Consider the following 14,182-nt stretch of genomic DNA (forward strand, 5'->3'; position numbering starts at 1 on the left):
CGGTGAAAAATAATCTTTAAAATCGGTACATTGAAAACATCACATAAAACAGTAGGGGAGGCAGATTTGGTTCAACTGATAGAGCATCCGCCTACCACATGGGAGGTCCAGGGTTCAAACCCCGGGAGGGGCTCCTGACCCGTGTGGTGAGCTGGCCCACGTGCAGTGCTGATGCACGCAAGGAGTGCCATGACATGCAGGGGTGTCACCCGCATAGGGGAGCCCCACGCGCAAGGAGTGTGCCCCTCAAGGAGAGCTGCCCCACATGAAAAAAGCACGGCCTGCCCAGGAGTGCTGCAACACACATGGAGAGCTGATGCAGCAAGATGATGCAATAAAAAGAGACACAGATTCCCAGTGCCGCTGACAAGAAGGCAAGCGGACAAAGAAGAACATACAGCGAATGGACATAGAGAGCTGACAATGAGGGGTGGAGATGGGGAGAAAAATAAAAAATAAATTAAAAAAAAAACAAAAACAAAAAACAGTAGAAGACCAAATAAATCTTAGTCATACTAATACACATAAATGAGCTATGCTATTTACATATTAAAAGAAAAAAAAAGACCTTTTAGATTGAATCACAAAGCAAATACCACTCTAGGCTATAAGCAAAAGCACTTATAAAACAAAGTAATTAAGAAAGGAAGGCAAATTACAGGCAATGAAATTCTAGACAAGTGCAAACAAAAAGAAAGCACAAGTCACAACCTTTGTATTCTGCAGGGTTGAATTCAGGCAAAAAGATGAAATGAAATGAAAAAGGGTATTTTATAATGCTAAAGTGAAAACTGAGGTAATTTCTGAATTCTATGTATAAAATAACAATTATAAAACAAAAACTAGAAGAGAACAAAAACAAACATAGAATGACACAGCAAATGAGGCATAATGTTAAATTGGTGGGTCTGGATGGATATTGGTGGTAGAGAGTATATTGGAGTTTTCTATATGAGTTTTATATTATTTTTGCAACTGTCAAGTTTGAAATTATTCAAAGTAAGAAGTTTCGAAAAAAGAAACTGACAAAAATATTGGAAGCAGGAGATGTTTAATCTTTCTCTCAGTCCAGGGCAAATCAAATGAGCCAAAAATAAGGATATAGGAAACCTCGACAACAGGGGCCACAAAAATATTGGAAGCAGGAGATGTTTAATCTTTCTCTCAGTCCAGGGCAAATCAAGTGAGCCAAAAATAAGGATATAGGAAACCTCGACAACAGGGGCCACATAAGGATATGGATGACCCCTTGTGACTGAAGGTACCTTAGGAAATGCAAAAGGAAAAAGATGATATTCCTGAACTAATCCATTCCTGTGGGTGCGGTGTCCTTTTGACTATGTGACTGTGTGAGGTTTAAGTAACTTAACAAGTAACAAAGTGACTCTCCACCCTCTTATTGAAGGTTTCTATAAACTGAGACATAGACACACCAGAAAAGGAAGCTGCCATGTTGATCCTGCCATGTCAGAGTGAGGAGAAAGGACAGAAAGAAGGGACTCCAGGTTCGCCTACAGCCGCTGGGAGGCAGAGAAACCCCAAGAGGCTGAGCGAGGCCCTGGCATCTGGAGACCGCAGAGCAGGAGGCACGGCAAGAGGCCCCCAGGGGCTGGGCCCACGGAGCAGGTCCAGGCTGAGGAGCCGAGCCCGGCCCCTGCCTGACCTCCACGCAGCAGATGCCAGATCACCAGCAGCCGACGCTGGAGAGAAAGCATCTCTGATAGTGCCTTGATTTGGACATTTCACAGCCCCAGAACTGTACATTTTTACCTCAAATAAAAGTCCCATCATAAAAGCCAACAGATTTCTGATACTTTGCATCTACAGCCTTGGGCAAACTACGACATAACTGAACCCTGGCAACAGAAAATATTTCTTCTTTTCAAATGCACATGGAACATGCACAAAAACTGAGCATTACTTAAGCCACAAAGAAAATGTCAATTAAAGGAGAAATTATATAGAAAATGTTGCTCAAGATGTAATATAATTCTATAAGGAAATGGTTAAGTTTAATTTTCACATAAAGGTGAAGTCAGAGCCGGCTCTGCAGTTGGAGGAGGGAGGGAAAGGGGTTCTAGTGGCTTTGGTGCCAACAATTTGAAAAGTGGTGCCAAAGCAGGGAGTCCAATGGTGAGAATTGGGGGTGAGGCCAAAGCAAAGTGGCGCCGAATTTGAAAAGCAGTACCAAGCCTGCCCAGCCCACCAGAATGTAGGGAGCCAGAGAGTGGCAACTCAGAGAAGGAACTGGGTAAGTTAGATCTCTCAGATAGGCTGTAACCCCCAAAGTACCCAAGGAAGGGGAACAGGGGAGGGACCTACGTGTTAGGTCTGGGTTATAGATACCCTTGTTTCTTGCTGTTTGGTGCACCAACCATTTTGTCCAGGTCACACACCCATTCTTGCATGATCATTAATAAATTTCTTTTCTCCTCCACAATCGGGTTAGCTTTTGTTTTCTTTTTAACTTTCTTTTTTAACAGCTTTCTTTTTAACGATGTTGGGGACTTGTTCAGGATCCTAAGCTTCAGAGGGGGACCCCAGGAGGGAAAAGGGAAGGCGTGCCCCGCTGACTGAGCAGTCTCAGACTCCACCGTTAGAGGCCCACCTTTGGCAGCTGGAAGGACCTGAGACCAGATGCTTAGATCTGCCGATTGTGGACGAGAAAAGGGGGAGGGGAAATCTGCCTCTCACTAACCAGGCAACGCTGTACACGGGCCAGGGTAAGAAAAGTGACTATTAAGTATTGTCTTGGTGGTGGGGAAATTCTGATGAGTCTGGGCTTGAAAGAAACCCAGACAAGACTCAGAATGGGGAAGAGGCAGTCACTGGACTGGGGAGGGGCTATCTGTAAGACACCCTGGGGACATTCCTCCAGACAGCCCATGAGGGAGGATGTTGGAACACTGGACGGATAATGACCAGAACAAGGGAAAGGAAATGACCACACAATGTATTCTGGCCAAAATACTGGGCAGAAGAGGATTGGCTCTGTGCCAACCTTGCTTTCTTAATTCTTTTTGTGTTTGTTTGTTCAGTGTATATTTTAATATCTCTGGATGTGGTAATATTAAATTGACAATGAAAATTCTTAAAAGAGCTCTATGCAAATAGCTAAAAATTTTTAAAAAGGAGCTTATATTGATAAAGTATGGAAATCTGTGAAATGACTAAATTGAGATAGTTTTTTTTTTTTTCACAGAACAGAATGAGGGATATGAGACTTAATTAGACATAGAAAGGTATAAAAGGTTCGTGGGAGTGCTGATTAAAATTTTTAAATTTGTTTAAAGGAATGTGTTTTTTCCCTATGATAGGATAGCTGGTTTTCATAAAATTAGAATGGAAGTATGTCGGAAAAAACTTGAATGCATATAGCAAGTTGTAAAAGGTACTATAGAAGGTAGCATTAATTAAGGGAATGTGAAGGTCAAATTTGTCTTGAGATGAAGCAACCACTGTCTATGTGGTTATACACAGTTTAAGAAATTTGTAGAAGCAATGTTTAAACCGAAATATTTGAATGGTTAATTCCAGTAAGTCATTATTAAACAGAAACTGAATTATTTTAATAACAAAAATAGCTTCACAACAGGAAAACTGTCAGAGGCCACCTCAATCTGCATGTTATAGTGGTGATAAAGGAAGATAACCTTGATTCCATTGGGCATCTGTATTGCTGAAGTAAAATACTTGTTCATTAATGTCGTCATGGTAAAGGTGTAGAAGAAGAAAGCTGCATGGTGCTGGAGGGCGCTGTGCCCCAGGCCAGTGCAACACTGGAGCCTACCTTCCTAGCTTCTCTCTAGGGCAGCGGTGCTGCAGCGTGCTGGCTGTGTGAGGGACATGCTAAGCGCGGCCGTGATGACCAGAGTGCTGGGAGGAGAACTTAAACATAATTGGCATTATGGGCTGCTCCCATGTAGAGACAACTTGTGTGGTATTGCTAACCTGGCGCTTAGGTCTATTAATTGCAACTCAAAAAAAAAACTTATGCATTCATTAGTGTGTTGATTAATATTAAGTACTGTACCTATATCTCTCCTATTCTAGCTATATGCTTGATGATTATGATGATATCTTTCTAGATCATATGCACAGGAATATTGAACGTGTTAAAAGCCATACAGGGATTTCATCCAGTTTCACCCAGGGTGCTGTAGTCATCTTCCTCCAACCATGATAGAATAAAAGGTTTTACACCTTGTCAGGTGAGACCTACTGTCCTTAACCAGCGGGAAGCAGCTGCAAAAGAATGACCCTCATCCTTCAGTACCCCTTTAAGAATGAAGGTGTGAGCTCTCAGGGAGATAGAGGCTTTAGAGGGGCTCAAACGGGCACTGGTGCAGGCCCCTGTTCCGGCCCTCCCTTCCCTTAAGAGGCCTTTTCACCTGTTTGTTCCAGTAGATAAAGGGACAGCCTTGGGGGTTCTCACCCAAAACTGGGGAGGTCAAAGGAGGCCTCTAGCCTTCCTTTCCAAAATCCTGGATCCTGTCTCCAGGGGATGGCCAGGGTATGTTCAAGCTGTGGCGGCAACCGCTCTCCTAGTAGAAAAGAGCAGGAAGCTGACTTTCGGAGGAGCCTTAGTCGTTAGCCCCCCTCATCAGGTCAGGACGATTCTGTCTCAGAAAGTAAGAAGGTGGCTGACTGACTCCTGAATTCTGAAGTATGAGGCTATCCGAATGGAGGAAATAACTTGGTATTGACTACAGACCAAAGCCTAAACCTGGCCTCCTTCCTTTGGAAGGGACCTGACCAAATGGAGGCTCCTGAGCATGATGGTTGAGGCCTGGCTATCAGACCTGAGTCCAGTCCGACCCAGGAGACCCACACTTGCACTTTGGGGGAAAAATTATCCATAGATGCATCCTCCATGGTCCTAGATGGAAGGAGGCACAATAGCTATGCAGTTGTACATGGACTAACTTGTGAGGTGAAAGAAGCTGGCCAATTGCCAAATAACTGGTCACCTCAAATTTAAGAATTGTATGCATTAAACCAAGTCCTCAAATTATTAGAGGAAAAGGACGGCACAGTCTACACCCATTCTACCTATGCCTTGGGGTAGTCCACACCTTGGGAAAAATTTGGAAAGAGGGGATTGATTAACAGCAAAGAAAAGGGCTAGTCCATGGGGAATTAATAAAACAAGTATTGGCCAATCTACTCTCACCCAGGGAAATATCAGTGGTGCATGTAAAGAGATGCCAGAAAGGTCATATGTTTGAAGCAAAGGGCAATAGGTTAGCAGACAAAGAGGGCAGGGAAGGCTCCCTTAGTTCTCCTTTGAAGTGGATCATCCTGATACCCTCCATTCCCGAAGAGTTCAGGGTCCCCATATTCTCTGAAAAGGAGGTGAAAAAGCTGGAGCAGTTAGGTGTGACCATCGATGATCAAGGGAGGTGGCAGGCAAAATGTTGACTAAACAAGTGATGAGAGAGGTATTAGCAGTTTTATACGAAGGGAGTCACTGGGGGCTACAGGCCATGTGTGATCTGGTTCTTACATATTCTGGATGTGTGGGCCTTTATACTGTAGCTAAACAAATGAATGAATGATATATAATTTGCCAAAAGGCCAAAAAGAAAGTCTTAAGGAAGCAAGAACAAGCGGGATGGGAGCCGGGCCTCAGGCCAGTCCATAGTACTCAGGTTCATTAGCCTGATATGCCCCCAATGGGTCACGTAAAATATGTTTTGGTTATTATAGATCATCTGATAAGATGGGTGGAGGCATATCCTCTGGCCTTAGCTACAGTATCAGGAACTTCTAAAATTATTCTGGAACAAATAATTTCTCATATGGGTTAGTGGAAAATACAGACTCAGACAATGGTAGCCACTTTACCTCCCGTGTACTCCAGAATATTATATGAAGCCTGGGTGTCACATACACCTTGGCACCACTGTCTTTGGATTCCTTAAGGATCAACTCTGAGAAGGCATTAGTTGGGAGAGCATATCAGAAAGGGGGAGGGACTGGTTGGACTCTATATCACTGAACTTTGCAGGAAGATATCCCTCCACTTAGAGGGAAGGCTGTTATCTATATCCACCTTGTCTAGTGCCTAAGGAATACGAGGGGTGGACCTCTGGGAAGAGTGGAGGCCATACTCACTGGAAACCGTTAGAGGACAAGATAGCCTTTTATAAAGGTAATACCCCACCAGACTATAAATGAATTTAAAGCTAGAAATCAGGTAGCTGCAGGAGTTGAGTCATTCTTGTTCTGGTGGGTCACCATTAACAAAAATGTGGACTGGATTAAAAATATATATTATAATCACCAAAGATTTATCAGTCACACTAGGGATGCAGTTATGAGAATAGCAGAACAGTTGGATGCTTTACTAGCTAAATGGCCTGGGGGAAAAAAGATAGCCCTAGACGTGGTGCTGGCAGAAAAAGGAGGTGTCTGTGTTATGACTGGAAGTAGTTGCTTTCTTTCTCACAATTATGTAAAAATAGAATTATGTACAGACCAATGAATGGGGTACATTTAATATAGTTGACCTGTAAAATCACAGTAATGTTTCACATACCCAAAAATAAATAATGAAGAGGAAGAAAGACCTCAGAATGGACTGCAAACAGTAAGAGATTAAGTTGACTCTACACGCATATAGCAGAACCACTCTAAAGGGGATGAAGAAGGAAAGAACTAATCTAAGTAATTCTGGAACACAGTGCTTTAGATAATGAAAGGGTAAAGACAAAAACATTGTACAATGATATAATTTGGTTATTAGTATACAAATATGCTACTAGAAAGGCATAGTTTAGTAATTCAAAAAGGACTTCAGATTTATCCAGGACTGAGCAAGGAAGTAGGTAAGTTGTAACTCATGAGAGCCAGGTTCCTCGCTGTTAGTGAAAATAATTAATATTAAGGAATGGGGAAGGCTAGAATGAGCCCAGTGGTACTGGATTAGATTCAAAGGTATCACTATAAACTCATGGTTTCTAAATACAGACAAGACAGACAGACACAGAACTGACATAGATGTGTGTGTGTGTGCGTGCATGCCTGTGTATGCATGTATGTATTTCCTAGCTCTGTCCACCAAAACGCCCCGAAGCAGTGACCTGCAGGAGCAGGGAGCACACCCAGCACCCAGATACTCCTTTCTACCACCATCCTGCAATGAGAGGAACCAGGCTCCTTGGAGAAATGGCTGATTCCAGGAAAGAGGCGGGGAAGATACTAGATGAGCCTGGAACATTTTGCACTGCCAGGAAGTAGGGAGAAAGATGGTGGCATGTCACAGGGACACAGAAGCCAAGTCAAAAGAGTTCCTGATGGCCAGCTTTTGGACAACTGTAGCAACCAAATGAAAAATTGATAATAATATCCAAGAGTCCACACTGATACATATATATGTGTGTGTGTATATATATATAAATACATATATCCACACTGATACATATATATATATATCCACAGATACATACACACACACAGACACACACACATATATATATATATAACTGGCACACACACATATATATAACTGGCAAAGTAAATAAAATGGGGAAAAGAACAGCACTTATTGGGAGAATTCCAAAAAATAAGTTTAGAAGGAATCATGGAAATACAAAAGGGCATCACCATATCAACAGTGGGTCGACCTTTTGCACAAGCGTAACAGTTACTTTTGTTCAGACTCTGGACTGTATACTTGACCCATTCCACCCAGGCATTTGCTTTTCCATATCCTATCTTTATTTCTATGGTCTGCTTTAAATCTACTGCCCTAACTATCCTGACTGCTTTGAGATCACTCTGAATCGGAGAACTGACCTTTCGTGGATTTTCTCTTAGTGGGGCATTTGGAGGAATATGAATGAGGTTTGTAAACTGGTTGATAATACAGTGTGTCAAGGTTAACTGGCGGCCATTGATAATTATACTATGGTGATGTCAGATGGTTACATTTGGGGAGACTGTCTGAGGGTTATAGAAACTCTGTACTATTACTACAACTTCTTTTGTAAGTCAGAAGTTATTTCCAAAGAATTTAAAAATGAAATGTGAAACTTTCTCAAGAAAGGAATAAGCCAGAAAATAAGAAGACCCTGCCAACTAGTAATTAAAAAACTCTCTTGAGAATCTCTTTGATCAAAGAGGAAATACAAGCCCAAATCATAAGCAATCCAGAAAACAACCAAAATGAAAACATTAAATACTGGTAACTTACAAACAAACTTACACAGTACACAGAAGAAAATGCCTACTAATCCTCGTATTAACCCAAAGAAATAATGAAAATAAATGAATTAAGCATCTAGGATAAGATTTTTGAGAAGTATAAAATAAAACTTACAAAGCAGAAAAAAATTAATGAAGTGAAAAGAAGATATTGATGAACTAGCAAAAGAAAAAGAGAAATAATTTTAAAAATACACAAAGATGGTTTTTGGAATAATAGATAAAACAGTTTCACCAGCAAGACAATTACAAAAGCATATGCACAAAGAAAGAAGGGGGGAAAAAACACAGAACAAGAGTCTTACCTGCTCAACTCTACACAAAGAAAATTTTAAAACCTTGGTGAAATGGATACTTTCTAGGAAAATATTTTATCAGAATTGGTTGGCAATCTAAACAGCTCTTTATATTCTAATGTGAAAAGTTAGGGAGCAGATATAGGTCAAGTGGTTGAGTGCCTGCTTCCCATATATGAGGTCCAGGGTTCAATCCCTGACACATCCTAAAAATAAAACAAACACACAAAAAAACAACTCTCATGGTATAGCAGATGTAACTCAGTGGTTGAGCACCTGCTTCTCACATACGAGGTCCTAGAGTCAATCCTTGGTACCTCTGAAAAAAAAAGTTAACATATACCATCTATGGAGAAATGATGAGAAAAAGAATACAGTCCACATGTGTACTCACTTACTACCTCTGAATGGGGACAAAAGATTGTTCAGGGATGTAGCCAATGGGAAGACAAACCCAGTAGCTGGGAAGGCACCAGCTGGGAGTCTTGTCAATGTACACAACATGCACATATAGAACTTTTAAACCATGGGATCATGTTACCTATTCAAAAAATTAATTTACATAAATGGGAAATAAATGTTTCCTAGTCAATAAAACAGAAAATAAAAATAAAAACTAAAAATGCCACAGCAATTTAATCAATTCTCTGGTTATTCGATTTCTGTATTCATTTATAAATTTAACTGTTTTGCAAATGTCTACAATGTCAACTAGTCAACTAACCCTATTTTTAACCAACTTAAGTCACAGAATTTAAAGAAGGCATAGAAAGGCCTTAGGCACTCTCATTATAAAACAGAAACTAGAATTTGTACCATGGTAAAAACAGAAAACTGAATAAAATGTTTTCATAGTGAACACTCCATGAGGCTGGAATCCCTTAAACTCGGCTATTCAGAGACTTACTTTAGGTACTCTTTTCAACACAATGAATTTGTTATTTCACTACGCAATCTCAAAACGAATTCTACAGTTTAGAAAGTTAAGACGTAAACAAGGTCTTTGGAATGCTCCCAGGCCAACTGCAGAAACAGTGTAACAGATAGCATGACAGAAGAGACAGGCCACCTACAGTCCTTCCTCCAGCTTCTCAGCTAGCCTTCTGGTCATCACCAGCACACCTGGTTGCCTGGTTTAGACACGATTCCACCTGAAACCCACCTCAAAAACCCACCACACCTCTTTCTAACCACTCGGAAGAGCCCGCATCCCTCTGAAGGCCAGCTCTCTCCAGGGGGGTGGTCACAGGGCTTTTCAGGTATTTTTGAACAAGATACTACCTGTACCAGTCAGGATCTTGGTCACAACCAACAGAAACTGACTCTGGCTGAACACTCAGAAAAAGAACTGACTGAAAGGTGACTGGGAGAGCTCGTGAGGCTGTGGGGCCAGGCCAGGAGGAAGCTGCGGAAGAAGGTGGAGCAGCAGCGTGGGCCACAGCCGCGCATCGCTCAGCACAGATGATTCGAAAGTTGGTGAATTCCAAAACTTAAGATTGGGAATCAAATGTCAGGCAGGGTTAAAACCAGAGTATCTTAGGGAGATCTTTTGTCAGGAATATTTATGAGTGGTAGAAATAATATAAAAAATAAATAACAGCACATATTAATATAATACAATAAAAAATGATGACGCATACAGACAACCAAAGGTCATCTGAATACAGAAATTATAATTAAACTCCAGTCAAAACAAACACAAGAGTAATATAATCTTCACATCCAAATCCCATCCTGGGCTACCCCATGCACCTTGGGGTAGCAGCAATGCATTCTTCTTCAATCCTGGAATGGAGTCCAGAACTTTCACATAAGGAAGGCATCAGGGAAGTGGATGTGGCTCAACAGATTGGGATCCTGTCTACCATATGGAATGCCCAGAGTTCGATTCCCAAAGGCCTCCTGTTGAAGGCAAGCTAGCCTGCACAGGAACACTGGCCTGCACAGGAGTCCTGGCCCACACAGAGAGCTGGGGCAGCAAGATGATGCAACAAAAAGAGACACATAGGAGAGATAATAAGAGACACAGCAGACCAGGGAACTGAGGTGGTGCAAAAGATTGAGCACCTGTCTTTCACTCCAGAAGGTTCCAGAATCAGTTCCCAATGCTGCCTAAAGAGAAGACAAGCCGACACAGAAGAATGCACAGCTAATGGACACAGAGAGCAGTCTGGGGGAGGCGGAGGCGGGAGGGAGGAAATAAATAAATAAATCTTTTTAAAAAGGCTTCAGATCTCAGCTCCTCAACACAATGCATGGATTTCTACAAAGACCCATCTTATCTATGCCCAATAAACCCTCCAAAAGGAAGGAAAACGCCAACCTGGCTGATAATTCTGTTCAAAGGGCATTTTATGATCCTTCCCCAGAGGATACAAAGGTGGCTTGAAAGTCAAAGAGGAAGAAGAGAGATGATAACCCTTTGTTGTCTGTATTCTTCTCCAGTTCCATTTCATGCAGAATTTTCTCCTCATATGTTAAAACAAACCAAAGATAATTCATGTCTTTACAAAAGGTCCTGGCTTATTTGAAAATGTTGCAGAAGACAAACGTATGTTTATTTATGTACTCTAGTTTAACTTCAAATGAGGGGCTGGGGGGTGGCAGTAAGAAAGGGAAAGGAAGGAGAGGCATTTCAGGATACAAGAATAACACAAACAGAATTGGGAGCATGACTGGGGAGCAGAGCGGCGAAAAGGCAGGTCTAGTGATACTATATTATAAAGGCCCTTTAATAAGCAGGTGGGAAACCTGGAGGCGAAGCGCTTTGGGAAAACTGGATTAGTGTAGCTATGGGGAAGACTGATTAAGAGTTGCTCCTAAGACATTAAAATAATTTGATCAAGTAGGCAGTTAAGACACAGGCTCAGGGAAAGACAAGGTGGAGGTCTAGGCCTCAGAGCCTTCCCACATGTGGGTCATGGTCAAAACCACAGAAGAAACGTTCTGGTGACTAGCTCGGAATGGGCCCCAGCCCAGCCCAACACCTGGGCTAACACTAAGGAGGACAGAACCAACAGCTAATTAACACTGCAAATTAATTCTGCGCTGCTCAACATAAGTATTCTTCCAAATGCTGAAATTCTATGTCGACACATATCCAAACACTGCAATTCCAAAGCGGATTCTTCAGGGATCAGAAAACCGCTGGCACTTGCAAGCACATTTTCAGTTTACGGCACCTCTCCATGTATGATCACAAGGGCCAAGAGAACCTATGGGAACACTAAGCTCTGGCTAGAGAGCATACACTATTTTTCAAATGTGTAAGGATATTGTTTCTTTTATAGTTTTAAGCGTTTTTTGCTGGTTAAAAATCAATACATGCTCACTGAAAAAATTTTAATTTTACAAAAATACATACAATATAAAGCGACATCTACCTCCTACAATCCCAACTCTCATAGTTTAGGGTATATTCAATGAGACCTTTCTTTCTATACATTTCATTAATGCATCTGTATGAGCTGTGTGAATGTGTGTATTTGCTTGAATATATATACTTATAACTGTTTCTATGGGATCAGTTTTTAGAAACAGAATGCTGGGTTACAGGGCATACTTTAAACCTTAATAGCTATTGCCAAATTGCTTGGCAAAAAGGTTAAACCATATACTGGCTTACAATATATAAATGAGATTTAATTCCTCAAAATGTAAAACTTCCATGAAAAGACAAAACATCAGGAACAAAGTTAATACAAATGACAAACTGGAAAAAATGCCAATGGGTTAATTCCCTTCATAGATAAAATTTTCTGACAAATCAAATATTACAAATAAAAAAATAATAAAGCTTTTAAAAAGTAATTACAAATAACATATAAACCAACATTCAATCCAACTCAGCAAAGAAATCCAAATTAAAAGATAAGTATTACTTTTTACCCAACAAATTGACAAAATTCTAAAGACTGATGCTACTCAGCAGAGCATGAGGACAAGGAAACAAGCTCTCTCACAGACTGCTGGAAGAAGGATGGACCTCTGCAGCGCATTTTGGGGGTGTATCAACACTTTGAGGAACTGATCTCCTAAGTCGATTAACTATAAAAATAATCAACATTCATTTACAAAACAATCAATGCAGTGTTGGTAATAATAACAAAAACTTGGAAATAGTCTATCAGGAATTAAATTACACTAAGAGCGTACAATGAGGTATTTTGTAGCCATTAAAAATGATGCTGTGATATTTATTCTTTTTAGCATAGAAAACTAACCATAATACTAAAAATGTATAGAAATACCCAGTGTGAGGTGATATATGCGTATTTGCATGTATATACATAAAGACAATTATTTCTACATAGTAGAATAAGAAATAATTTTTCATTATACATTTCTGTAATTGTTTTTACAACTACAATGACAATTATATATTAAGGAAAGAAAACTTTTAAGACCATTTTCAATTAAAAAGGGATGGAGAAGACTGAAAGATTGGGAGCCAGTTAGCCAGATCAGATGGTGTCCTCAGCACCTTCCCTTATACAATTCTACAGGCTAATTGACACGAGAGGCTTTGTTTCTCATGACTAAAGAAAACTTGCTCAAGATTAATCTTTCCCTGAGTCTGCTGAGGAGCCTAATACACAACATGAAATATAACACTCCTCATTCACATGATTTTTTAATTTTAATAATAATGATTAAATATTAGGAGTACAGGGAAGGAGTGGAGAGGAAAACAAGAGATGATAAAACCCCAGCCCACACTAAACCTTTTTTACATTTCAAGACTCCCAAAGAACTTCAGTGAAAATCCCCAAATTTAGATCCTAGAGCTAGAAATAAGGACTCACTGTTCTTAAAGATACAGGTATTATCCCAATGAAAACAAACATTACTACTCCTGGATTTTAACAGTAAAAAAGAAACTAAGGCAAATGTAATACATTATACTTAATTAAACCATCAGATGGAATATGCTATGTAACCTTTATTCATCACAAGTACTGTTATAGTTTCAATTCTTCTAGGTTACATGTATAAAATAACAATTCAATAATTACCTCTCCTATGTAGACTACTATAACACAGTCCAACTTCTCTTCAGGATACAGATTATCAATAAGAGAATGAAGAGTTTCTATGAGGTAAGATTTAACTTCTCTCTTCACTGTGGGAATTCCCATTACTATTGAAACTGAAACAAAACAATGACAGCAATTACATAAAAATATTTTACAATGACAAGTTAGAAAAATACTTTTTTCAAAAGTATTATGTCCTCCCAATTTAATGGAAATAACTGAAGGATCAAAATATACTAAATTTCAAAAAGAAAATAATCAAAGGATATAAGAGTACAATAGCTATAATATCGCAATTCTTCTCCACATGGCTTAATCATAAGAAAAAAAAGTCAAAGAACAGATAAAAACTAAAGATTAAACTTCACATTAAAAACAAATGGCTGGGGAGTAGATGTAGCTCAAGTGGTTGAGCACCTGCTTCCCATGTATGAGGTTCCAGGTTTGATCCCCGGTACCTAACAAGAGACAGAAAAACCAACTCTCACTGGGGAGCAGATGTGGCTCAGTGGTTGAGCGCCTGCTTCCCATGTAAAAGGTCCTGGGTTCAATTCCCAGCACCTCCTTAAAAAAAAAGTAACTGTAAAGTGTCAACAGCAAATTTTATTAGACAATTAAAATTTAGGAACACTAAGACATCTT

General features: G+C 40.1%; 1 protein-coding gene across 13 annotated transcripts in view; it reads right to left on the reverse strand.

Annotated features, from left to right (window-relative positions):
* The window catches only part of MGAT4A (alpha-1,3-mannosyl-glycoprotein 4-beta-N-acetylglucosaminyltransferase A), a 183,045-nt gene that overhangs the window by 76,682 nt on the left and 92,181 nt on the right, over positions 1 to 14,182 (reverse strand). For all 13 annotated transcript variants that reach the window (XM_071208722.1, XM_071208719.1, XM_071208720.1 and 10 more), the window contains one exon: positions 13,520 to 13,653. In XM_071208722.1, the coding sequence (XP_071064823.1) occupies positions 13,520 to 13,653 (134 nt within the window). The remainder of the gene's footprint in view (positions 1 to 13,519; positions 13,654 to 14,182) is intronic.

The sequence above is a fragment of the Dasypus novemcinctus genome, chromosome 17, assembly GCF_030445035.2.
Source record: "Dasypus novemcinctus isolate mDasNov1 chromosome 17, mDasNov1.1.hap2, whole genome shotgun sequence".
Lineage (NCBI taxonomy): Eukaryota > Metazoa > Chordata > Mammalia > Cingulata > Dasypodidae > Dasypus > Dasypus novemcinctus.